General features: G+C 32.2%; 1 protein-coding gene across 5 annotated transcripts; it reads left to right on the top strand.

The window, feature by feature from the left end:
* Positions 1 to 6,687: 6,687 nt before the first annotated feature.
* Positions 6,688 to 19,680, top strand: LOC107853890 (pseudouridine-5'-phosphate glycosidase). Of its 5 annotated transcripts, none has more exons than XR_007055427.1 (13): positions 6,690 to 6,940; positions 10,359 to 10,470; positions 12,207 to 12,317; positions 13,353 to 13,435; positions 14,822 to 14,881; positions 15,018 to 15,078; positions 16,756 to 16,862; positions 16,975 to 17,052; positions 17,835 to 17,880; positions 17,968 to 18,088; positions 18,201 to 18,286; positions 18,415 to 18,507; positions 19,346 to 19,680. XR_007055427.1 is itself a non-coding variant. In XM_047412555.1 (13 exons), the coding sequence occupies exons 1-12, from the start codon at positions 6,866 to 6,868 to the stop codon at positions 18,502 to 18,504; spliced, it is 1,023 nt and encodes a 340-aa protein (XP_047268511.1). In that variant the 5' UTR covers positions 6,691 to 6,865; the 3' UTR covers positions 18,505 to 18,507; positions 18,652 to 19,043. The 5 variants fall into 5 exon arrangements, 3 of the variants coding, with proteins under 3 accessions (XP_016554360.1, XP_047268511.1, XP_016554359.1); XR_007055428.1 differs by lacking the exon at positions 19,346 to 19,680 and adding an exon at positions 18,652 to 19,043; XM_047412555.1 differs by lacking the exon at positions 19,346 to 19,680 and adding an exon at positions 18,652 to 19,043 and having other exon boundaries at positions 6,691 to 6,940; positions 18,422 to 18,507.
* Positions 19,681 to 27,787: the final 8,107 nt, after the last annotated feature.

Below are 27,787 nucleotides of genomic sequence, written 5' to 3' on the forward strand. Positions count from 1 at the left end.
GGAGGTCTTGCGGAAAAATAGCTCGACGCCGGGATGATAAAAAGCTTTAACACCTCTCATTCTTATTCAATATGAAAAAAAAAAAAAATGAAAAATCAAAAGATGGTTTTATTCAAAGGGAAGTTTGATTTAAATTTTGTTTGAATTGACTTTAGGTGCTTTAAAGCATTTTTAATATGTTTGGGTAAATTAAAAAGTACTTATAAATAGTTAAGACCCCGTTTGGCATAAGAATTTTTTACCTTTTTCAGATTTTTTTTTTTTCCAGTTTATTTCAAAAGTAGTGTATTTTGAAAAGAGAGAAGTATCTATTACCCCCTGAACTTGTCGAGTTTTATTCATGGTACACCTGAACTTTGACTTGTCCTAAGTACCCCGAACTTGTTGTTTTAGAAGTTGCATGGTCTTTTTTGCCGATGTGGCAAAATGTTTGTAGTCACACTCCATCACGCGCGTGATGGAGTATTCTTTGGACCAAATCAGCTTTTTTCATGATTAAAAAATGAAAAAAAAATTATTTTTCTTTAATTTTTTCAAAAAATTTAAGTATCCCTCCCTATTTATTATCCCTCTTCCTCCATTACTTTCAATCTAAAAAAAAATTCATCCATTTATTAATTTTGTAACACTTCAATTTATTAATTAGTTTATGAAATAAACATTTCATCCATTTATTAATTTTGTAAAAATTCTGTTTATTAATTTTGTATAAATTTCGTTTATTAATCTAAAAAAAAATTCATCCGTTTATTAATCCAATCTAAAACTTCAGTTTCCATTCCTATGAAAATCTTTCAATTTTGTAATCTTAATTATATATATCATATGAGTTATTGTACATAAAAAAATGTACTAAATATCGAAGCAAATATTTTAAAAAATAATAACAAAATAAATACTAAAAAAATTAAGACACATACTTATAATAAAGAGAATATAGTTATATTGATTATCAATTTTTAGTCCCTAACGATTTGATTTTCAACTTAATCGTAAGAAAATACACGTAAAATAGAAAATAAAAAAAGTAGTAACTAAAATGAAAAGAAATCGAAAGTCGCAACCAAAATTCTACTTTTATATATATATATATATATATATATGGTGTAAAATAATAATTTAGCATAAACTTATTGGGTTATCGGTTTACCCAATAACCCAATAAAAAAAATCGAAATCGAATCAATGACCCAATAATTTTTTTTATAAAATCATTAAAAAATCATTAACCCTATAACGGTAAATCAATAACATTTTTATCGGTTTGATTTTTGTACGCCCCTAATTTAAATTGTAATTTCTTACCCCATTAGTTATAATAAGAAGCGTATTTGTGCATGTGAGTCTCCTCAAAATCCTAATCAAAACACTAATCGAAAACTACTATGAAACACTAACCAATTTTTTTTTTATATTTTTAACACACACCAAAAAATATAAATTTTTAGATAATAGCTTACTTGATTGACGAAAATTCAACCTTTCACTATTTTGGATTAGAGGAAAACTAAATAATATAATTTTTTTAGAGAGAAATCGGATAATTAAGGATAGAAGTGAGTTGTTTTTTATTATAGGATAAATATAAGGAAAGTGGATGGTTTTATCCACATGGACAGCCACATCAACACTTTTTTCCACGTGTACGCGCGTCGTGTACACACACTGGACAATCAGAAAAAAAGGGCCTCGCGACTTACTAAAACAACAAGTTCGAGGGGGTACTTAGGACAAGTCAAAGTTTAGGTATACCATGAATAAAACTCGACAAATTCAGGGAGGTAATTCATACTTCTCTCTATTCGAAAAAGTAAAAACACTTGTTTTCAGTTTTTTCACTTCCACCCCTTTCACAAAAAGTCAAAAAACAACATCAATTTATATTTCAAGCCAAACACAACTCAACTCCAAAATTTTGTAATTTTTATAATCAAACACCTACATAGTTTTAGACTATTCTCTTCGTTTCATAGTTAATCATTCAGTAAAAATAATTATCTCATATTTAGTTGATCACTTTATTAAATTAAAAAAATATTAATTAATTTTTTTATATTATTCTTGCAATTAATTTTTTTAAAAGTATTTTATTCAAAATATTTTCAAGAGGTAGATTAATAAAATTACTTTTTTATTTATGACTTATTAAGATGAATGTAAAAGAAAAATGACCCAAAGCCAATTGAAAGGGGCACTTTTATAATCTTAGAAGTGTTTGAATTAGTTTTTTTTTTAAAAGTTATTTTTAAGTTAAAAGTCAAAAAAGTTAGCAACTGTTATGAAAAATAAAACAGAGAAGAACAAGAGTAGAGAGAGAAGGGAAAGTAATTCTTATTTCTCCTAAGGGATTCTCTTGAGTCTTTTACAATGAAGAAAATCCTTCTATTTATAGGGAAAATTACTCTGAATTTCTCTCTAAAAGATATATATTTCATATCCTAATAGATATCAAATAGATCTTATCTATATTTTTTTTTATAGACATTCACTATAATGTAAATACATTTATAACACTCCCCCTTAATGTCTAATTGATAGATAATGTACCTCGTTAAAAACCTTACTAGAAAAAATTTAGTGGGAAAAAAATCTAGTGAAAAAAAAAGAGTACACATATCTAACAATACACATATAGGTTGTCTCATTAAAAACCTTACAAGGAAAATTCAGTGGGACAAAATCTCGTAAGAAAAAAAAGAGTATAACACGTATTAACTCCCGTAATGAGAACATCCTTGAACTTTTGCATCCTGATCTTGTGCATCATCTTCTTTAAAGTTACAGTTGAAAGAGACTTGGTGAATAAATCAGTCATATTGTCACTTGAACGAATCTGTTGCACGGTAATATCACTCTTCTTTTTGAACTCATGTGTATAGAATAGTTTTTTGTGAAGTGTGTTTCGTTCTATCTCCTTTTATGAATCGTTCATTCAGTTGTGCTATGTATGTTGCATTTCTTTATATAAAATCGTAGGTACTTTGTCATATTTCAAACAACATTTTTCTCGAATGAGAAGTATCATGAACCTCAACCATACACATTCTCGGCTTGTTTTATGAATATTTATTATCTCAACATGGTTCGATGAGGTGGCTACGATAGACTGCTTTATATATCTCCAAGATATGATAGTATCCCTTCATGTGAACACATTGCATGTTCGAGACCGAGATTTATGCGCGTTAAATAAATACCCAGCATCAGCATAACAAACAAGATCGATATTGCAATATTTACAATAAAATAAGATTATGTGTTTGATCCTATTTCGAAGTCTCGGTAGTAGAACAGAACTATATCTTGCTAACAAATTAATCAAAAAAGGCTATATCAAGCCTTGTAGTATTTGTAAGACACATTAGTGCATCAATTGCACTAAGATATGGTACTTCAGGTCCAATCTAATTCAGTATGTTTCTCATTTCAGCAAATAATCCATTGCTTTTGAAAACTCTCCCAGAGTTCTAGTAATTTTCAAGCTATAAGCTTATACAATATAAGGATTATAAATAAGTTTTCAAGAAACTTTTACATGCTTCAAATATTTTGAATCCTTAAAAAAGTTTTCATATAAATTTTGTCAAGTGACAATATTCAACATTTCATGAGTGACATCGTCAAGTATCTGGACTGCAAATCAAATAAGTTTTATGCTTACCAAGATGCATCATTTCACTTCACTTGATAAATGTTTCTACGTCAACATGCTTAAATAAACGTAGAATTCAGATCCTTATAATCTTTCACAATATTGCGTCAATATTGTATCAAAAATATTGATGATATATCATTTCGTATCGATTCACAGTGTGACATAATATTCTGATATCTCATCACTTCATTATTTTCAGGTACCCGAACCTCTCATAATATATAATGAAGTGTTATATTGTAGATTCTTCAAGAGCACATTGCCTTTTAATTATGATTATTTGCTCCTTATCCTTTTCAAGGATTATTTTATTTAAAATCGATTGGTCTATCACGTCTCACACTTGCATAGAATTTGTCCTTTAGGGACAAAATAGAAGCACTTGCAGCTTAAATATGGGATGCTTTCAGCATTTAACTTGAATTATCTTTTGAATGAGGATCTGATGATAATTCCTAACATACTTCATAGCTGCTTATAATCTCCCCCTTATGTTAGGAAAATTAACATACATCCTCCATTTTCTTTGAGGAATCCATCTTTGTGCGTCATGGTATATTTATTAATTGTATACCGCACATCAAAACTATTAGATAGATAACGTGTGGTTCCTGACTCAGAAACAACTTGAGGATAAATTAATCATAATTTATTAGTTTGATGCATACAAGTACTTTTGTATATAATATTTCAAACTAATACATGAAGCTTTTGTTCTCATTAGCAATGGTTTAGCTATTTATCAAAGGCATTCAATGTCAAACTGCCATATCAAGATGAATTGTCTTGATTACACAATCTGAAAATTATGCTCTTAACTCAATTTTATTAGGCAACAACTTTATGAATGTCAAACTGCAGGTTGACAATAAACGTACAAGTGATCATCTTATATCGATGCATCTTAATAGATTACATGACTGGTAAACGACTTAATATTCACCTTTTATGTTTTTCAGATTTTGAGAAATCAAATCCCAATATTAGTTGGTCCAACCAACTTATCACGAGAACAAGCAACATTAAAAGTTCATGAAGAATTTTCTAGTCCTTCAATATATGCTTAATAATCACTATGCACATCTTTAGGATGTCACAATCGTTCATGTCAATTTATGAACTTATTTGTACTAGTAACTTCAAGTTTACCATGACATCTACTTTTTTCTTCAGTAAATTTCAGATTTACTATTACATGAATAAATCAAATATTTAATACTTATGAGCAAATTGCAGAATATTTTTTCTCATTTATTCTACCTCTTTCGGAGTTGATTGTGATGGCATCACAATCAAGTGCACATTTATTAATAAGCTTTACTAAATATTATCACATTCACCCAGAGAATACATCAGTGCTTATAAGTTATAACAATCAAAATTCTCATTCTCAAGAATAAAATATAATCGTGTCCTAAGCCTATCATATGATAGCTTATAACCTCTTTCAAAATATTGCTAATTCTAGAGCAAATCGAGGTGTACATATAATGTAGAGAATTTTTTTTAACATATTTTATAATCATGATAAACGTGTGAAAATATTACTCTCTCTGTTTTAAAAAGAATGACTTACTTTTCTTTTTAATCCGTTTAAAAAAGAATGACCCCTTTTTTTTTAACAACTTTTTAATTTTAACTTTCCACATGACATGTTTAAGACCACAAGATTTAATGATATTTTGGTACATTTGACATATCTTTAATTTAAGACCACAGGATTTAAGAGTCTTCTTTATTTTCTTAAACTCCGTGTCAAATCAAACTAGTCATTCTTTTTGAAATAGAGAAAATATCACTTTTGATGATTATTATAATATTGTCTCTTCACGCTTATATTTGTGTATTTATCACTTATCTTCTTTCAGACATATTATACACTGGTACCACATTCCATTCAAGAAGGGAGCAAGGTATCAACTTTCAAATTAATCATATATTGCTACAATATTTATTTAATGGAATAGAGTTTATCAATGGATATGTTTCACGCTTTTCACCAAACACCCATGATTTTATCTTAGCCATCATAATATCCAATATTTTATCCATATAAAGGCATCTTAGGCTATAACTCGATGAGACTTGAATCCAACATTTTATCATCATGATGCATTAAAACTTTTAACCCAATGTCTTACCCTCTTAATGAGATGTCTACTTAACAATATTGCTATTCATGAATAAATTTAGGGGTTGTTTGGTATAAGGTATAAGGATAAATAGTCCCGAGATAAAATGAAAGATTATTTTATCCCATGTTTGATGTGAGGTTTTAGCTTGTACCGAAATTATTTATTCCACCATTTACACCATAATGATGGGATAAGTTGTCCCATATACATGGTGGATAACTAATTTTAGGATTAATTATTCTGGGATAACTCTTTCCCAACCAAATGACTCAAACCAATTTTTTTTTAAATACAACAATAATTATATCATTAGTAGCAAAAAATAAATAATATAAGGATTTAATAACCTTGAAATTATTTTTAGATTTATAATCTCACCTTGATTGCAGAGTCTCGTGCTGATAATATGTTATAAAAAATAAAATAGAGAAGAATAGGAGTAGAGAGAGAAAAAAGAGCAATTCTTAATTCTCATAAGGGATTCTATTGAGTCTTTCACAATGAAGGAAATCCTTTTATTTACAGGGGAAATTCTCCTAGTTTCTCTCTAAAAATAGACTTCATATCTTAATAAATATCAAATAATTTTTTTTTTATAATGAAGAAAATTCTTTTATTTATCGGAGAAATTTCCCTAGTTTCTGTCTAAAAATAGATTTCATATCTTGATATCAAATAAATTTTGATAGATCTTATATATATATTCTTGATAGACATTTATTATAATGTAAATACATTTATAACAACAATCAACTTTTGATTTATAACAACAATCAACTTTTAACTTTCTTATTTTTACTTTTAACCTCAAAGTAAAACACTTTTGTGTCGATACTAAACACATTCAAAAATTAAAAAAATTAAAAAAAAACTTAAAAAACCAAAAAATACAACCCCCGCCCCCCGCCCACACAACAAACACACACACAAAAAAAGTTAAACCCCTACGCCCACACACCAAACACACAAAAAAAGTTAAAAGACTCTGCTAAGTAGCCCGGCGGCCGGTGATTTGACGTTCTGCGAGTATTTGCGCATTGAATTTGCGAAATCAAAGTGGTGTTATTGATAATTAATGGCTTCGGCTAATTCTAGACTATCAATCCTTACGCGACACTTGACTTCAGCATCAGCAACTTCTTCCTCTAAGGTAAACTATCTTACTACTCATTACCCCTTTCTTCTATTTTCATAGCATTTGCCTGTAAATTTTGGGAGTATAAATTTAAGATTTATTTTCAAATTTTTGTGTCGGCATACACTCTACTCTCGTCAGACCTCAATTGTGAGATTTCACTATGTTGTTGTTTCGTTATGAAATGCAATTATATTTTAAAAAGCAAAAATAACATAAACATACACCTTTAACTTACCATATTTACACAAATCCCCATACTTATATTGTAATTACAAAAATCTCAACTAATTCTGTATCTTCGTTGAATGTATCGGGAGGTAATTATGTATTTCTATAGAACCAAAATCAAAAAAAATATATCGGGAGCTAATTATTTATCTTTACAAAGGAAAAAATGTATCTTCGTTGATGTATCATGTATCTCAACAGACACAAAATTGAAAAAAAATGTATTGGAAGCTAATTATGTATCTTTTCAAAGAAAAAAATGTATCTTCGTTGGATGTATCGGGAGCTAATTATGTATCTCGACAGACTCAAAATCGGGATTTGCAGTAATTATGTAAAATGTTGAGATTTTCTGTAATTAAGCTCCAAAATATTGGGATTTATGTTGTTTGCCCTTTTAAAATCTCTATAAATACCCAAAACTGCCTCGGAGGCTTGTTTTTCGACTTTCAATCACAAAACTTCAATTTTTTTTCCAACTATAATGCACGTCTAAATACAACTTTCAACTTTCCAAAAAACTACCTCGGAGGCTTGTTTTTCGACTAACAAGCACAAACTTCAAGTCTTTTTCAAGTAAAATGCACGTCCAAACACAACTTTTAACACCTCAAGAAAACTGCCTTTGTGGCTTGTTTTTCGATTCCTAATCACAGAATTTCATTTTTTCTTCCCAAGTAAAATGCATGTTTAGACACAATTTCAAATTTCCAAAAAATTGCCTCTGAGGCTTGTTTTTCAACTGATGCCCGAAGCTTGGAGATGGAGTACGATGATTCTGTTATATAAGAACAAGAGGGACATTCATAGTTGCAACAGCTATAGGAGTATTATGTTGTTGAGTTATACTATGAAGGTTTGGGAGAGGGTGGTAGAGTTGCATGCCAGGTTGTTCGACTACTGAGGCCATTCATATCGTGAGGAGATTAGTGGAGCAGTTTAGGGAGAGGAAGGGCTTGCACATGGTGTTCATTGTTCTTGAGAAGACGTATGACACAGTCTTTAGAGACGTTTTGTGGAGGTGCTTGGAGGATAGAAAGGTGCCCGTGGAGTATATTAGGTCGATTCAGGGCATGTATGACAGCGCGAAGACTCGTGTGAGGAAGGTAGGAGGAGATTCGGAGCATTTTCCTGTTATGATAGGTTGCACTAGGGTTCGACTCTTAGCCCGTTTTTATTTGCCTTGGTGATAGATGTTTTGATTCGGCGTAGTTAAGGGGAGGTGCCTTGGAGTATGTTATCTGCCGATGATGTTGACTGGTTGACGAGACTCGGGAGGAGTTAATGATAAGTTGGAGGTTTGGAGACAGACCGTTGAATTTAAAGGATGTAGGTTGAGCAGGACCAAGACGGAGTACTTGGAATGTAAGTTTAGTGATTTGTCGCATAAGGCTGACGTGGTAGTGAAACTAGATTGTCGGGCCATTCAGAAGAGGGAGAGTTTCAAGTATCTTGGATCTATGATTCAGGGGAATGGTGAGATTGATGAGGATGTCACGCACTGTATTGGTGCAGGGTGGTTGAAATGGAGGCTCCCTTCAGGAGTCTTGTATGATAAGAAGGTGCCTTCTAAGCTTAAAAGTTTTACAGTGGCAGTCTGACCTGCTATGTTGTATGAAACGGAGCGTTGGCCAGTTAAGAACTCCCACATCCAAAATTGAAGGTGGCGGAGATGAGGATGTTGCGATGGATGCGTGAAGTTACCAGGAGGGATAGGATTAGAAATGAGAATATTCAAGAGAAGGTGGGAGTGACTTTGGTAGAGGACAAGATGCGGAAAGTGAGGTTGCGATGGTTCGGGCATGTGATGAGGAGGCGCACGAATGCTCCAGTGCAGAGGTGTGAGAGATTGACTATGGATGGTTTTAGGCGAGGTAGAGGTAGGCCGAAGAAATATTGAAGGGAGATGATTAGGCATAACATGAAGCAGTTACAACTTACGGAGGACATGACCCTTGATATGAAGGTGTGGAGGACGCAGATTAGGGTAGAGAGTTAGTAGATAGGAGTACGTCCGTAATAGTAGGGAAGAGTGCTTTGTTTGTATTTGTACCTGTAGTTTCTTGTAGTCTCTTGTTCGTGGTGTTTTGGTGATGTCTATGCTATCGTGTAGCTAGTTTATAGGATTACCTTGTGGGTGTCTTGTTTCCTTTTTATTATCTATCGGTGTGATATCCCTTTCTGTTTTTTGCTTTTATGTTTTTTGTTTACCATATTGTGATCTGTCCTGAGCCAGAGGTCTATCGGAAACAACCTCTTTACTTCGTCTGAGGTAGTGGTATGAACTGCGTACACTTTACCTTCCACTTTTTGGGAATACACTGGTTATGTTGTTGTTGTTGTTGTAATCACAAAATTTCAATTCTTCTTTCCAAATAAAATGCACGTCTAGACATAACTTCAAATTCCCAAAAAACTGCCTCTACCTCTGAGGCTTTTTTTTCGACTTCTAATCGCAAAATTTCAATTTTTCTTTCCAAGTAAAATGCACGTCTAGACAAAACTTCAAATTCCCAAAAAACTGCCTCGGAGGCTTGTTTTTCGACTTCTAATCGCAAAATCTCAATTTTTCTTCCCAAGTAAAATGCATGTATAGACACAACTTCAAATTCCCAAAAAACTGCCTCTAAGGCTTGTTTTTCGACTTCCAATCACAAAACTTCAATTTTTTTCAAATAAAATGCACGATCATACACAACTTCAAATTCCAAAATCACTTAAAACTCAAATTTTTATAGTAACTGGACATATATTTTCGGAGTATAGTCTTGAAATCTGTTTTTAAATTTTTTTTCGCCATGAAATTTGTTCATATTTTGAAAATCTTTTCAAATTTTCAAAAATTGGCTCAGGCTTGTATTTTGACTTCCAATCACAATGCTTTAATTTTTTTTTCATGTAAAATACACGTCCATACACAACATCAAATTCCAAAACCAGTTACAAAAATCATTTTTCAAGTTTTTAACTTCAAAATCTTTGGCAAATGGGAGCTAAAAAAGTAGGGTTTGAGATTGTGTACTACTAATGAAGTTACAAATGCCTTAGTTTTGAAGTAATTTTGTTCGATTTCAGTTATGCAAAAGTGCTATTATTTTTCATATTGAAGTTCTGTTTATTGTGAATGACAATGACTTACATGTTCATCCTTTTTCGTTGCTTCATTAGTCTCATGGTTATTTTTTTCTCCCGTTCTTTATAGGCCGGATCTCATGGTCAAAATTTGGGGTGGATTAAGATGTCTCCGGAGGTTTCAGGAGCACTAAAATGTGGTAGCCCGATTGTTGCATTAGAATCCACCATAATATCTCATGGTATGAGAAGTTTTGGACTTCGTTGTTCAATTGTTATTGTTTTGCTTGTATTGTCTATGTTTTATTAGTATAACGGAAAGAAAATCATGTACTACTATTTAGTGATACTGCAACCTGTGATACCAAGGTTGTGGTTTAGTGATTAATGAAGTGAGTTATGAACCATGAGGTCTCATGTTCTAATTTCAATATAGAGAAAAATACTAGGTGATTTCTTTTCATAAGCTTTTGTGGACAGTGTTACCTGCTCCCCCACTCCTCAATTTGCCTGGGAGCCCGCGGTCGATTTTTGACCCAAAACACAGTCGGGCCCCAGTCCCACCCCCGGAACCGTGGGCTATAGCACATTGATTTGTCCCGAAAATGGCTCGTTCTCACCGTTTCATCCGTTTGACCACCCAAACGGCCTCGCCGACCCCAAAGGCGCACACTCCCCCGCTCCTCGGCCTGCTTGGGAGCCCCCGGTCGATTTTCCGCCCAAAACACGTCCGGAACCACCACCGGAACCATGGGCTATAGCTCACCGATTTGGCCCGAAAACGGTCCGTTCGCGCTGTTTGGCCCGTTTGACCACCCAAACGGCCCCGCCGACCCCAAAGTGCGAGTTGACCATATCCCATGAAATTAGTCGAGATGCGGAAAGCTGGCCCGAGCACCACGGTTATTAAAAGAAAGACTGCAACTTGTGATGTCTAAATTACGCACAATTTATGGGTTTGAATCCCGCCGAAGGCAAAAGCCTTATATTAACTGGATAAGAGTAGAGAGGTAGACCCCTTGTCTTATGAGGTTCAGACTGTGTGCCACTAGCCATCATGGAGAAGAGAAGAAGGCCGGATCGATTACTTATTGAGTTTCAAACTGTGTGCCGCTAGACTTCTTGGAGAAGAGTAGAGGGGCTCACACATTAATCATCGAGTTTTAAACTCTGTGCCACTAGCCATAATGGAGAAAAGTACAGGGGCGGGCCCATTATCCACTGAATTTCAAATTGTGTGCCTCTTGAAATAGGGAATTTCTCGGTTATAAAAAATAAAACATTATGTACTAATCCAAAGCATGTATTCCTGAAGATAATTTTGTTCCTTGCGAGGATGTTGAAAGCAGAATGTAAAGGAAATATGCTTGAGAAATGATGTTTGTTAAGCTAAATTTTAGTAATAAAATTTACGTGATCTCCGGTTATCAGAAAGAAATTTACTTGATCTCCATGAGGGGCAGTTGTGGGATGAATTGTCAATGGGTTCGAAGTCCTAACTTGCTTGAGGAGCAAATGTATGTGTATCCACTGCTCCATCGTTCAGTTCTCTTAATATTTGCCAACTTTAATGGATTTTCATGTATGTGCATGTGTAAATTTGGAGCTGAAAACTGTTGAGTCTGGTGAACCGGCTGTTTGTGCAGTAGGTGCCCCTGATATCCATTCCTCCTTTCCATACCCCGTCCTCCCGAATAAAATAGAAAAACTAAAAGATGGAGACTTCTGCTTTACATTTATTGCGCAAAAAACGTGTTACTTGAATGATCAATGTGTTAACTCATCAATCATGTGCGCTTATTGTGCATCAAAAATACTGTAGACTGAAACAAAGACTTAGACTTTGCGACAAGGCATTTCGGTAGTTGGCCTTACTTAGCCTTACATGTATTAAGTTAGTCTTAAGGAAATGAAGTTACTTTCTCATTTATGTCCTATTGATAGTAGTTTTAACGATGGCTATTTTTGCTGTTTCCAGGAATGCCGTATCCCCAGAATTTCGAGACAGCGAAAGAGTTGGAGGTCATTGTGAAGGAGAATGGAGCTGTACCTGCCACTATCGCTATTCTGGATGGTGTACCATGCATAGGTGTTTATCTGAGACTTCGTTTCCTCTTTTTTCTTTATTCCATTCTTTTCTCTTTTCTCATTTCTTGGTTGGAGGTACCTTGGCAGGAAAGTGGGGGTGATTTCTAGGATTCTTAAGTTCATCATGTCTCTTCTGACTAAAGTGTCCAAAGAACTCATGGCGCTCTCTTTGTGCACGATTAAGAGTAATCTGCAATAACATCAACTTCTTTGTTCTTGGCTTCTTAATATGCATCTTAACTATCAGTAGGACCGGTAGTCTACATCATATCTTTTTAGGTATTTACTCCTTACTCATGCTAACTTTCGACTTTTGGTAGCTCACTTAGATTGACGAGTGCTTTAACTCTAACATCTACATCTTTCTCTCATGAAAGAGATGGAATTTTTTCACAATGTACTAGTGTTCCTTCAAAGTATAAACTGGTAGATAATGTACATTGACTTCTACACTCAATCATATTCTAGCATTGGCACATGGCTGATGCATATTCCGTGAGTTTCTGATGGTTCTCTGAAAGTGTTGACCTTTCAATACTTGGGCAGTTTCTATGAGTGATCAATATGAAGATGAGAAATGGAGTAAGATATTTTTTCTGGAAATGGAGTGTGAAGATGAGAAATTTGGTGCGGAAAGTAACCTTTCTGAAAGCATCTATGCTTATCTGCTGTGAGCCATTTCCATCTTGTATTTTATTAATTCTACAACATCATGTTCACAACAGCTTTGAATCTTTGCTAAATTATTTGGTAAACTTACACTTCATTAGGAAATGTGAAAACCGAGAATACGAGTCCCGGATATTGCTATCCTTACTAACTAATGGCCCTTAGGACTGCATCATCTGCTTGTCAAACTTTATCTGATTGATACTCTTGGCTCAACGTCTATGAACTTCTGGAATGATAATACTTAAAATACTTGCATGACCTTAGGTTATTTCTGAGTTCCCATACTTTTGTAGCTTTCTTTTAACTAGGGAAATCATGGTAGCATGTAAAATGTTTTAACCACGAGTTTTATTCTTTATGGTAGGCTTGACTACAGAAGAACTAGAGACTCTAGCTCGTCTTGGTAGCAAAGCTCGGAAAACTGCTAGTAGAGATATTGCAATTGTTGTAAGTCAGTTGCAGACTACGTGACTTAATCTGGGCAGTTATATCTTGTTTGCCTCTATCATATTTGTTAAAATATTTTTTTTGACTGCTGGAACTTAAATTTCACTAGCTTGAGGAATATGTGTGTGTGCCTGTCTGTCTGTGTCTGTGTGTGCTAAAAACTTACTTCTTTTGTCATATAAGCCTACAAGAAATTTATCAGTAGCTAATCGCGGCAATGAACATGATTGTAATCACAATTTATGAACAAACCACTTTAATGAATCTCATAAACTTCCATCGCTTGATGGGGGTTATGATACTCTTGGTTTTGTTTAAAGAGTGGAAGAATAATACTGTGCTGGTATCTTAAAGTTACCAGTTTAAAGAAAGGGTAGTTTAATTGGAATGGAATGTGATGGCCATTACTGTTGCTTAAAATTATAATTAGTAGGATAGTAAGAACCAAGAACACATGGGAATGCCACACACTTTCTTGATTTTGCACTATTGGAGTCTATTATTAAGCATCAAAGGTGTGACCTTGTGGTGAATGAAGTGCGATGAAAACCATGCGAGATGGGTTCAAAGCTCAATCCAGGCATAGAAGCTTAGGTGACTTTATCCCATCTGCACAAACTTTAGTGGAAAAGTTGCTCGGTATCTATACTGATGGGCGTTAACAAGTACCCAGTAATATAATTGAGGTATAGATAATATGTCCCGAATTCCACTATTTATTAAAAAACTATATTCAGGCTTTTACTAATTTCCTGTATTCAACATGCCTATGTAACTGGCTGACTGCACTAGCTTGTAGGTGAGGTATCACAATAGGGAATGGAGGTGAGTCATAAGAAGAGACATTAGACAACCCAAAGATCATAGTGGATTTTGTCTACTTCATCGAAAGTTTCTAGTTACTAACAAAGAGATGACTATCTTCTCGCTTCATGGCTTCTTCACATCTGATTGGGTCAGAGTTCAGACATATCGTTCGTTCTTCTTTTTAAAAAAAACAAGCGTATCTGGTTTCTCAGTTGCTGTTGTCAAAGACTGTTTTCGCTTTACCGATGGAAATATTCTATCTTCTTTGGTTCTTTTCCTCTCTTTGGACATAACTGTTGAATGGTAGCCTTTCACGTATAAATGATAGTAACTGACGTGAATCTTCTGGACATTCTTATATTTGGATTTATCTTGTGTCTCTTACTGACATCTGCTGTTATTCATGTGTTTTAAGCTATAGAAGCAAGGTATATTCTCCATCCTTAAATTTCCCCTTTCGAAAGGTCTGAAACATATGATTGGATATCTGTCAGGCTCCTACCAAATATTCTTATGGAGTCGCCTGAAAGCTATCAAATTAACTTTTCTCAAAGTTATTGTTTGCATTTTTTTCCCTAGATGGCAGGCAGGGAGAATGGGGCAACTACTGTCTCTGCAACAATGTATCTTGCTTCGAAGGTGATGACTGCATTCATAAAGGATTTCTCTAGTAACTATCTTGTTTTTGCTGTATTTCATCTGAATCTTTTGCAAAAAATCTTGTTTTTCCTGTATTTCATCTGAATCTTTTGCAAAAATCTTCTTTATCTTGTAGGTTGGTATTCCAGTATTTGTCACTGGTGGTATTGGAGGAGTGCATAGACATGGAGAGAACAGTAAGTGAATCAACACTTACAGATGTGCGTTGGTACTTTATCTCTATGGGGATGCTAGAATGACGTATTTTTCTTGGTAGCATCTGATCTTTTAATTAGAATGCAAGTGGAGCATGCATGAAGTATTCAGATGCTTCTTCTATTCTTTTCCCTGGCACAGCTGGGCCACAGCTTGCCAAATTTCGTTGAGCATTTTGTGACAATAACTGGCAAATAAATATTTGATTTATAAATAAAATCAAGATTGGAGTCATAGAGAACTAGATGCATGTGAAGGACATTTTCATGTACGGTGGTACGTGATCAGTGGTATCATCAATATGAATTAAGCAGAAATGAAACTAAATTAGGATGTCCAACTCCCAACCTGTTACCAGGAGCAATATGGAGTTTCTTCTGCTGATTATCTTACTGATTAGTTCCAAATATTAGCTCAATAATGATTTTCAACTTCTGTAAATGGTCTAAGTTCTTGATCTACAGCCCTGGCTAATATGAGCTTGTGTTGTGAAAGGCGATTGCCTCGTTGCCAATGGCGAGATTTGAGGCGAGGCGAGGCGACCCTTCATCGCCTATTAGCTTCACGGCGATGCCATTTCAAAAGGTGACGCCTTGGCGACAATGGCAACAAAAGCGAGAGGCGAGAAAGGCGTTTGTATTTTTTTTGAAATTAGGGTTTTAAAAGATAAAAGGTTAATTTAGGCCTTTCTTTCCAAATTTGCACACTTGCACTGTTAAAACTTTTTTCTAGTTTAGTTATATGATATACTAATTGAAATATTTGCGAATATGTTATTGCTATTGAGATTTTTATTATTTATATATGCAATTAAATATTTTAATTTTTTGGTATTAATTGGCGCCACACTTCAAAAAGGTGAGACCTCGCCGCCAAGCCTTGTGGCAAGGCAGACCCTTGTCACCTTTTGCGACTTTCGACATCCAAAACACTGTTATGGGCTGCTTAGAGTGTCTCCATCACTATGGACTGTCTTCTCCTTAAATGGTCTTGTGCGATCCATGCCTTATGAGCTAGCTTTTAAGGCAAAGTGAAAATAACATCCATTTTCTTATCATGATATCAGAGTCGGTGCCATCTGTATTCTTAGTTTACCTGTTGTCCACGGTCCAAATTTCCAGACATGGGCATGCAGAGGAGGGGTGTAATAGTGTCCCACACAGGTTTAGGGAATGACTATTAGCTCCGCTAGCTTTTGAGGTTTAGACCTAAGATATCATTTTCTTAATGTTATTCATTTTTCACGTGTCTTTGTTTCTCATGTGGTATTAAAGTTAGATCCATCCCTATTCTTGGTTATCCAGTGTTGGCCCCATATTATGCTGTCCACACTACAGATGTCCAGGACATGTATTAGAGCTTCCAACATTGGTTGAGGGAGTTGACTATTGTCACCTTATATTGTCTTGGATAGAACTCAACTCATGAGTTAGCCTGACGGTCAATTTTCTTAACAAGGTGGATTATTAGGCTGCTTCCATAAACTCGTTCACTACATGATTGTCATTTAGAGCATCTCTTAAAGTCTTTTTGGTTTAAGGTAGCAAATTTTTCTTAATGAAATAAGCAAATTCCCTGGGTTTCAACTTTTCTTCTCTTATTTGCATTTATTTTTTATTTATTATGTTTGAGTAGTTCTTATGCATTTATTTTTGCAGCAATGGATATTTCTTCTGATCTTACTGAGCTTGGAAATACTCCTGTGGCTGTGATTTCTGCTGGTATAAAATCGATACTAGATATTCCTCGAACACTTGAATATTTGGTTTGTACCGACTTTGTTATTTAACTTCAGATCTTTCATTTACAATAAATTGATATTTGATAATAGATGACTTGGAATTCATTCTTTTTTTTTTTCCTATCTCGACCTACAGGAAACTCAAAGAGTTACTGTTGCAGCTTATAAAACCGATGAGTTCCCTGCTTTCTTCACACAAACCAGTGGCTGCAAGGTTCACGTTTTGTCATTAGTCCTATAATTAGCTCCTGTTATGTGTTTCAAACAAATTAGACTATTAAATCAATCAGTCATAGAAACCCTCCCAAAATATGAAAACTAGACCAACTTATGCCGGGGATGGAATTATTGACTTCTAGTTTCTTATGTAGTATGCCATCCTTTCATTTTATGTCACTCAAAAGAATGATACATTTCTATATTTGAAAACTCTTAAAAGTTTGAACTTCTCATTTTACCCTAATGACGGACTCTTACAGCCGTAGCCCATTGGAATGTTATTGCATATTTAAGACCACAAGTTTTAAGATTGCCTTTCGTGTGATATATATATTCAGTTTATGCATCAAAAATCTTCCTTTACTTCTTAAACACCGTACCTGCTGAACACCGACTTATAAAATGAAAGGGAGAAAGTAGATTGCTATACTAAACCGTGAAAGACTGAGGTACAGGAAATAGGATAGAACATTGTTACATGCTGAAATGTGCTGCTCGTCAACACCAAACACTAACATAGTCAAAATGTGGGCTCTTCTCTTCTTATTTTTCAAAAACTTTTATTCCCTTGACTATTGGGAATGATGGGCAGTTCAGAAGAAAATGATAGGGTAGGTGAATAGATTACTCTTCTTTGGAATGTTTGGATAATTTGTGTGCAGTCTCATATAATTTCAGTTAACACAAGATCATTTTATTCGTTATTATGTTTATAACTTGTGAGCAGTCTCATTACATCATGTTTTCCACATTGTCCATCTTTTGTCATAAAACTAGGCACCTGCTCGAGTAGAATCACCAGAACATTGCGCTCGAGTTATTGGTAAGCAGCCCTATACCTATTTCACCCTTCATCTATTTACTTGTTAAACATATCATTTTTACTTGTATTCTCCAACTTTGACTGTAGATGCAACCATAAGACTTGAGCGGAAGAGTGGAATCTTGATAGCAGTCCCCATTCCAAGGGAGCATGCTGCTTCTGGAAGTTTGATTGAGTTGGCAATACAACAAGCTCTCCAAGAAGCACGGTAAGTATCCTGGTGAATCCTCGTATTTGCGGAAGTACGTGGTCCTTGCAACTCATTATCTATTTCCACATAATTTTAACATATTAATGTTGGGATGGAATTGCTAACTCAGAGAGAAGAAGATTATTGGCAATGCTGAAACTCCATTCTTGCTTGCAAGGGTCAATGAACTTACTGGTGGAGCATCTCTGGCTTCAAGTATCCTTTATCTGATGTTGCTATATGATGTTTAGTTTGCACATCATTCATTAAAATTATTATTAATCATTTCCGCAATGCCACCTGAATTAAATCAATGCCTTCAGTTTCGAGTGTCTTTAATGAAGTTTTAAGACATTGCCCTTGTGAAAAATAATGCCAGTGTCGGTGCTAAAATTGCTGTTTCGCTTGCCCAGCTTCAAAAACATAGGCGATAAAAGGTTGGTGCACTCTTATCTGTTATCATTTATTCGTCTTCCTTTTCATTTTGATTATTTTTGTTATTATAGCGGGTACGTTAAGACATTAATTGGTCTCAAATTCAGTGACATGTGCTAAGAAAAACCGGGGTTGTTACTTTTCAGGCTGTAATTCTCGTATATCCTACCCATTCGATTAAGATTGTAACTGCAAATAAGCTAGAGTTAAGGTGCACGGGATCTTACGGTCTAGCCTTATGGTCTAGCCGCTGAACCTCCACATCTTCACGACGGATTCAATTTCACCGGGTCCATGTCGGTTCCTTTTGTATCAACTCAGCTAAGCATTTCATTCTCTTTGAGTTTGAAGGAAGCATTGGCCTTGACAAATAGTAAAAATAGCACTGCATATGGAGCAGAAACGGTGTTCAAAAGTAGAATGAAAAATTTTGAGTCATGTAACATGAAGTTGTACCCATTGCACTAACATGGCACAGTAACTTTAACTTTATTTGCATTAGAAAAAGTACATCATTCTTACATAACCAAAACAAAAATTAAAATAATAAACGAGATTACTTTTCCGTACATAAACATACAAATTCTGACATAATAAAAAAAATAAAAAAAAGAATAAACGAGATTACTCTTCAATACATAAACATACAAATATATAGTTCTGTAATCATATAAAATCTAACTTATTCTTGGAATTATTAAGAGAGAAATCTTTCTTCTTGGAATAATTAAGAGAGATAAAGTAATACATATTGGAAGAAGTGGTTCACACTTCCACAAACTTTTCTTATGATTTCATTTTGACCAGTTAGAGGACTGATATCTCCCATTTTGATCATAGCAACAACAAAGTCAAATGAGAAAGGTCAAGAGCTGTTACCATATTCAGAAGCAATGCCATTTGTTGATCCTGTACTGAAAAGAATTTGATCTGGTGAAGAAGACCTTTCTTATCGATGAGGTTCTTGAAGTAGTTGTTTTCGAATTGATTTGGTGTAACCAAAGAGGTGCAAGGTTTCCATTTTCTCCTTCTTGAGGACATTGACGTCTTCAAGTGTTTGCAAAGCTGATACATATGATTACTAATTATTTTTATAGCATTGTATAACATACATATAAATAATTAGTAGCATTGTATAACATACATATAAATTTAACTAGTGCAGTGTTGAGAAATATCTTGTTTTGTTTATTATAGTTCAAAAAATACCGAGAAACAAATTATGTGAACTTACAGTAATTGATACATCTCGAGCTGAAACAAGTATGTCAACACAAGAAACCACCCCGGGACAAATCTTTTCCACCTCTCTTTGCATCTTCTATGATTCCAAAACCTCTGGCTGACCCAGGATTTGGAAAGACATTCTTTTCACTATCGATGGAAGGGGCCTCATCAAGATTTGGTCATCACTAAATTGATGACCAAAATAGCATACCATTTCAACCATTGATTAATTGACTTAAAAAATATATGAACAATTCAGAAAAAGCACGAGAGATATATACTCTCTTTCAACTAACCTGAACAAAGCAATCATGAAAGCGAAGGCGAATAAGGGAACCAGCCATGCGACGATTTCTTGAAATTGCTTGCCTGATGCTAGCACGAATCGTGTAGCATGCACTATGATCCTAATAGTATATATATATATATATATGCAGGCGTGCACTCCAGTTCCAATGAAATACAATGTTTCATGTGTTGGATTGTCACTCTGATCCCATATCGGTGGTATAATCTCATATCACAAGGAAATATAGATATCAATTCACAACCCGCATATCTAATCAAACAAGTATCATCTCCAAGTAGCTCATCCAACAGTTTACTCTATACCACAATTTATATGGATCATGTTAACAAGTAGATGGAATACAATCCAGACAAGTCAATAGTCATTTTTAATGCTTCACATAACACTCGTATAACTGTTCCTCAACTTATACAAGACCCCATTCCCCATTATTTTATTACAAGCATCTATCACATAAGCACTTTGAAAGAGAGCCAAGAGAAAGACTCAAGTTGCCTTAAGGAAGTTTGAAGAATCAAACCAAAGCTTTGCTCTTTCGTGTCTCCTCCGAACAAGTCCAATCTACTCAAATATGAGCTCTAGGTAAGAAGACGAAGCTAACCATATCCATAGTAACCCACTACTATTTCTGGTTCAGATTTCAATCCAAAAAGTGACCTTGGATCCAAGATGGTGAAACAGAAATTTTATTAAAAGATCACATCGTTCATAGTCTTGGGAGTTTAAATCTAAAATCCCATAAAAAATGAGGTTAAAATCAAGTTTGAAATAATTAAAATATCATATTTTATCTTTACCATTAAAACCTCTAAATTCAAAGTTAAAATACAAAGATTTGAAGATAACATCAAGGGGAGATCAAGGGGAAAAGATGAAATCAAAATTTAGAACTTAGGCGAATCTCAAAAATATTTTTGAAATCGCCCAAAATTGTGGTTTGTAGGTCCATTTTTGGTGAAAATTGAATTTTAAGGTAAAAAGGATTTTTAAGTCTTTCAAGTCGCGATCCCTCTTCGAAAATGTGAAAGGTCGATTGTGAATACGACTAAACCGATTCTGTTTCACTGTGAATGCGACCAGGTCTTCGCAAACGCAAAGAACCATTGACCTACTCTAATACGGAATTGCTCATTGCTATCGCGATGCCCTTATTGTGAACGCGATGAAGGGCTCACGAACGCGAAGGACATTTTTCTTCTTCAATAGATCTGCTAAAACAACAGAAAATCAAGCTAAAAATTATTTGATCGGACCCTCAGAATGAGTTTGAAACACCACAAAAATAATCCGACTATGCTATTAAATCAAATTTGATACTTCAAACTCAACAATGCAATAAAACTTTTCCAAGGAGGTCCTTTAATGTTGAATGTTGACCAAAGTCAACCCTTAGGCCTAAATTATCAACTTTTCATCTAAATACTTAAAATCACACAGGAACTCTGGAACTGAAACAACCATGCTACCTACCTAATTTAGACATTCAGAGCTGATGCCGCTAACAAAATTTTCATTTGATACTCTGATTCCTAAATATTCATCAAAGTTAATTATTTCAACTTAAAAGCTTTTTTAAAAAATACACTTAATTCCAGACCAATGTTCGGAGAATCATGCCATCTACTCCCTCAACCCACAAACATCATAACATAAGTACGTGGAAGGGTAAAATATTCAAAACCTAAAAAATTAAAAAAATCAAGCTAAGCGTTGTTACAAAAGAAGACTAAACAAAATTGAGAACATATAATTTGTTTAATGTGTTGATTTAGGATAACTTTAATGTGGATGTGATCACGTAGATTACTAATTGAATGTGTCCATTTTCTTTTTGATTTTGTCCCTTAAGCCTTTCTTTTTGCAAAGTGAAAATGAAATATAACTATGAGTTTAAATAGATATTTTTAATATGAAAATCTTATAAACTATGTATGTCTTGTAAAAATCAATATTCATGAATTAAAATATGACAATTAGTAATTTTGATAACTGATATATAAATATTTTAAAACATATCATATTTCCAATAATTTATGTTTACAATAGAAATAAATAAGGATAACTACATATCTTAGCAAACATAGATTCATAATTACTCTATTTAGCCTAAATTTCAATTAATTACAATTCATAACCTCCTCTTGCCTATTAATTATTCCTAATTACAATTCATAGAATCTCTCATGTATTTTGTCTCTTTTTCTATTTTCTATTATTCTCCTTTTTTTGTTCTTCATCTTTTCTTCTCTTTTTTTTTTTTTTTTTGTTTTCTATTTCTTTTTTTCTTTTTTCACTTTTTTCTTTTTCATTTTTTTTCATCTTCTTTTTTTTCTTTTTTTTCCTTTTCATTTTTTATCCTTTTTTTTCACTTTTATTTTTTGTATTTTTTCTCTTTTTTCTTTTACTCTTTTTTTTTTTTTTTTTGTATTTTTTCTCCTTCCTTTTCTCTCCTTTTTTTCTTTTCATTTTTTCTCCTTTTTATTTGTGTAAACTAACAAACACAAATACAAGTGCGAATTATAAATACAAATACAAATGGGAACTATAACATGCAAATAGAAGTGTGAACTATAAAATCTATATCTATAATCTATAATATATTAAAAGTGTGAAGCCTTTTAAAAAGTGATTTGAATTTTTTGCCCTTCATTAAAAGATTTCGCAATAGATAAAATTGTCTTTTCACCCTTTTCTCTAATTTTATGTAATTAACTTTATAATATTAATTATAAGAGTAAAAGATTAGAGAGTCCTAAATTATATGGTAAGAGGTAAATATATAGCTAATTAATTTTAATAGGTTTTCTTTTTTTGTGTAAGTATGGTAATAAATAACAAGTCTTAAAAACCCATAAATATAGGGTAACGGAGGCTTGTAGTAGTATACCAAGAAAAAAGGGAAAATAAGAAGTTGTAGTTGTACACCTCCAAATTGAAAAATAAGTATGAATTTTAAATTAAGAATCCTTTTCATATTAGAAAAGATTTTTTTTCATGTTTGACCAATTCTTTCATGATAATTTTTTTTTGGGAAAAAAATGAAAATAGCCACCCGGTTGAAAAAAAGGATACAAAATAGACAAGGAATTTCAAAATCCCATTTCTTTGGCTATTGGCTGAGACCTTTTCTCCTTTTTTTTTTTTTGCGTCTGCAGTGGTTTTTTTTAAAAATAAATCGTTATATTTTTTGACGGAGGCAATTGCTTCATTCTTTTCTTGATTATAAAATTTCATCATTTTTTTTAACTTTTTAACCATAAAAATATAAATTGAGAATATTGTAATTCCTACTTTTTAATTAGATACAAAACAATGTATATTTATTTGTTATACAAAAATTTATTTCTTTACCTTTTTCGATACTCCAATTTATCTTTCTCATTTCACAAATTTTATATAAAATCTCCAAAAATCTGCATTCAATTAGCCCCCTATAGTTTTTTTTTTTAATTGTAAATTTGTTCAAAATTGATACAAAATAATGGTTTCAGCTTCAATTTTAGTTTCAATAATGATAAAATACGGAGTTGTATGAATATGCTATATGTACAAAAAAACATGCACAAATTTCTCTCTATCCATTTGGAAAGGTGTATGAATGTGCTATATGTACTGTATTACTTTGGTATAGCTACTGTATATGTTTGCACAAATTTTTTCCGTAAATGGTGTATTTATGTGGTATATATATTGTATCAACGTGGTATAAAAGTGTATCAATCTAGTATAAAAGTGTATCAATGTGATATAAAAGTGTATCAATCTAGTATAAAAGTGTATCAATAAGATATAGAAGTGTATCAATTGGGTATAGAAACTGCATGCAGCCGACGGACCAAATGGCTAAAAAAGGGAAATAAATTGGGCCGACTGGCTCCAATTGTCCACATTTTAAAATTGTGGGCCATTTCTTTTCAAAATGGTCAACCCATGTCCTTTCCCCATTTTTTTCTTCTAAAAATTACACAAATACATAACTTATGTTTTCAATATTACAAAAAATCACAACTCCCTAAACATATTACAATAAATTCACATATACACAGAATGCTATGTATATGTTGGCTATGTTATATATATTAATAGGGATAGAGAGTAAAGTAATTAAAAAAGTGAGAGAGGGTGTAATTACTTTTAAAAGGTTGGTATTTATGTTATTTATACTTTTTTTTTTTGGATTTCTATATATTGGGCATTCTTTTGTCCCAAACGACATTTGACCAGGAAATTATTCTTTCAATAGATAGATTTTGTGTTTTTAGTTTTATTTTTTTAAAATATTATGTTTCTTTAATATAATTTTATTTATTGTTGCATTCCACATAATGTGTAGGTGAATAAAAATTCATGTACAACATGTGATTGAGACGTCTTCATGATTTTTGGGTGAGCGTTTTCTTCTTATTTTTGTGTTGTTTTGTCATGAAATTTTTTTTATTTTTTTTTGAAAAAGTATTTCACTTCAGTAAAAGATGTAGTATTTGGCCATAAATTTTAAATACAATTTCAAATTGTATTTTGAAAAGTGTTTTCACTTTTTCACTTTTACTTCTCTAGCAAAAAGTAAACAAAAAAAAAAATAAATTAAAATATATGATAAAAACAGGAGGAAAATTGGAAAATAAACACACAATTTTTCTCAGCTAAAAAAGAAGTACACGTTTATAATCAGTTAACTTGTTTTATTAATGTAGTTAGAAAACGAATCAATATTTTTGTTTTATTATTAATTTAGTAAGAAAAAGGGTAAGTTACAAATAAAACTCCTATCTTTTGTGTTAAATATTAACATCTAACACTTATAAATCATAGAAATTTACTTTATATATACAAAAATCTATGATTCTATTTAAAGTAATAATTTAATTAAATTTTATAGAAACATACATGGTTACATATCCATAGTCTATTTGTTAAGAATTTTATGGGTTTTTTTATTTTATACATGTGCATTAGATACAAAAATATTGAAGTTGCAAAATAAGGTAAAAGGTTAAATTCTTTTTGTATACGTGTGAATCATGTTTTTTGTATTGTTATCGCTTTTATGTGCAGTTTTATTCTAATATTGTTGCTTGCTTGCAATATATTTGTTTTCAGAAATTTGTGATTTTTCTTATGCAAGTGCATTAGATAAGAGGGTATAGAGGTTACATATTACATATTAGACAGAAGGTTAATTTTTTATTTATGAATCATTCTTATTGTAATATCATAGATTTTATGTGCAACTTCTAATACTGTTACATGCCGTAGTATATTTGTTTTTAAGAAATTTGTGATTCTTTATAAAGGTGCATTAGATTGGAGGGTAAGGAGGCAATGAATTAGGGCAGAAGGTTAAATTTATTTTGATTTATGAATAATGTTTTTTATAATGGTGGTAGCTTATATATGCAATTTAGTTCTAATATTGTTCCATGCATGTGGTATATTTATTTGTGCATTAGATAGGATGGTGTGAATGTCCCAAATTAGGGTAGAAGGTTAGTATTTAGTTATGTTTTGATTTGCTTCTCATTTGGCGGGTGTCGGGGAGAATTGTGTCGGTAGTAGTTTTAGGCTCATACATATTTTTTTTTTGCTTTTGATGTCTAATTGGCATGTTTTCTTCACTGTCGTATAAATTTTTCGTAATATTTTCTTAATACGAGATACTAATGTTGATTATTTAGGTTTTTTAAAATAACTTCATTCAAAAATTTATTTTACATTATCTATAATCTATAATCTATTAAAAGTGCGAAAACCCTTAGAAAAGTAATTTTAACTTTTTTGTTCTTCACTAAAAGACTCTCCTTTAAACAAAATTGTCTTTTCACTATTTTCTTTAATTTATTATTTAATTATTTTTGTTATATTAACTAGACTCCTAAAATATAATGGAAAGAGAATCAATTATTATTTTTCTTTGTACGGATCAATTAGAAAAATACTCCTAAAATAGAATAGAAAAATACTCCAAAAATAAGACTCTATTAAAGAAACACTTCTATAAAAATTTGAGATGCATGTTAAACTAGAGAAGAAACTGATTTATTTATTGAAAAAATATGATTGATACTCATATAACTTGATTCAGTTGCATGTCTAGATTGGGGGATGCTTAATTTTCTAACCCTCAATTTCTTCACTATTTTTGTCAACATAATAGAATTCAACGGTGTATATATATATATATATCTTCTTTGTTTTCATTCAAGTCATTCTTTAGTGTCAAAATTTTTGCCCAGACAAGAATTATTTTCATCAAAACTGAAGTTTTGTGATCACTATTGTATTATTTTATTCTAGTTTATAAGTCATGGATGAATTTACAGGTGGTAGATGAATGTCGGTCGGCTTTGAGAATTTTTTTTAGGTAAAGGTTAGGTTTAATTGTATTATTTTTATATCTCTATTTTGAGATTTTTTTTGTGTAAAGGTAAAGTTTAGTTGTATTATTTAGGTATCTCTATTGTCGTATTATTTTGTTAGAGTTTACATGTGGTAGATGAGTGTCAGACGGCTTTGAGAAAGTTTTTGTGTAAAAGGTTAGATTTAATTATATTATTTTGATGTCTCTATCATCGTATTATTTTGTTGCAGTTTGCAGGTGATAGATGAATGTCGATCGACTTTGAGAATTTTTTTTGGTAAAGATTAGGTTTAATTAAATAAATTCTTCAAAAGATGTTTAATTTATTATTTAAACAAAAAATCCTATTTAATGTAACGTTTGAACTCAATAAAATAAGGTACACGCGCGAGGTGCGTACACCTAAACTAGTACAAATATAAATGCTAACTATAATATAAAAATACAAGTGCAATACAAATACAAATGCGAACTATGACATATAAATATAAGTGTGAACTATCATTTGTATTTTTTAATTATCGAAAAGGAACAATTGATTTTCTTTATACGAATACTTGTTTGTATTTATTAATACAAGTTGTATTTATTGATACAAATAAATACAATTCAAATTTCTATACAAATGCATATTGTATTTGTAGTTGTAAAATCATTTGTTTCACTTGTTTGTAATTATATTTGCATCAAGTGATATTTGTTTATTTATAAATATGAATGATAATTTTGATAAACAAATAAAAAATGGTACAAGTTGTATCAAATGATACATTACATATTTATATATTTTAGAATCAAGAAAATACAATTAATGCATTTACTTGTTTGTATACAAATACAAATGATAAATTATACATAGTCACGGCCAAATACAATATGCAATCAACTTATAAATACAAATGCAAAATAATTCTTTAAAAATAAAAAGGTATCGACGAAAATAGAATACAAATACAAGTATAAAATCATAATATAAACATAATCCAATATAATATGCAGTCAATTATAAAATACAAATACAAAACAGTTCTTTAAAATACAAGTGCGAATTATATAAAATATAAATGATGGTACAAACTAACAAATATAAATACAAGTGCGAACTATAAAATACAAATGCAAACTATAAGATATAAATACAAATACAGATGTATCAGTGAATAAAAAAATATAAATGACGGTGTGACTACAAATATGATAAACAATTGTAGTATTTACGTTATCATCCATGACTTGTGCTTGACTAGTCATATTTTTTGAAAATACAAAAATTATAAAATAGAACAAGAAAATAATAAAGAAAATAAGTACAAAAAATAAAAATAAAAAATCAAAGAACAAAGAGAAATATAAGTTAGAGATTAAAGAGAGAAAAAAAGAAAAATAA

This window comes from Capsicum annuum, chromosome 5, assembly GCF_002878395.1.
Source record: "Capsicum annuum cultivar UCD-10X-F1 chromosome 5, UCD10Xv1.1, whole genome shotgun sequence".
NCBI classification, from domain to species: Eukaryota; Viridiplantae; Streptophyta; class Magnoliopsida; order Solanales; family Solanaceae; genus Capsicum; species Capsicum annuum.

Bases quoted from the DNA above. Each gene is read 5' to 3' on its own strand.
- LOC107853890 (XM_047412555.1), top strand. From the start codon at position 6,866: ATGGCTTCGGCTAATTCTAGACTATCAATCCTTACGCGACACTTGACT. The intron at 6,941-10,358 runs GTAAACTATCTT...CGTTCTTTATAG, and splicing joins CAGCAACTTCTTCCTCTAAG to GCCGGATCTCATGGTCAAAA. The intron at 14,882-15,017 runs GTGATGACTGCA...TTTATCTTGTAG, and splicing joins CAATGTATCTTGCTTCGAAG to GTTGGTATTCCAGTATTTGT.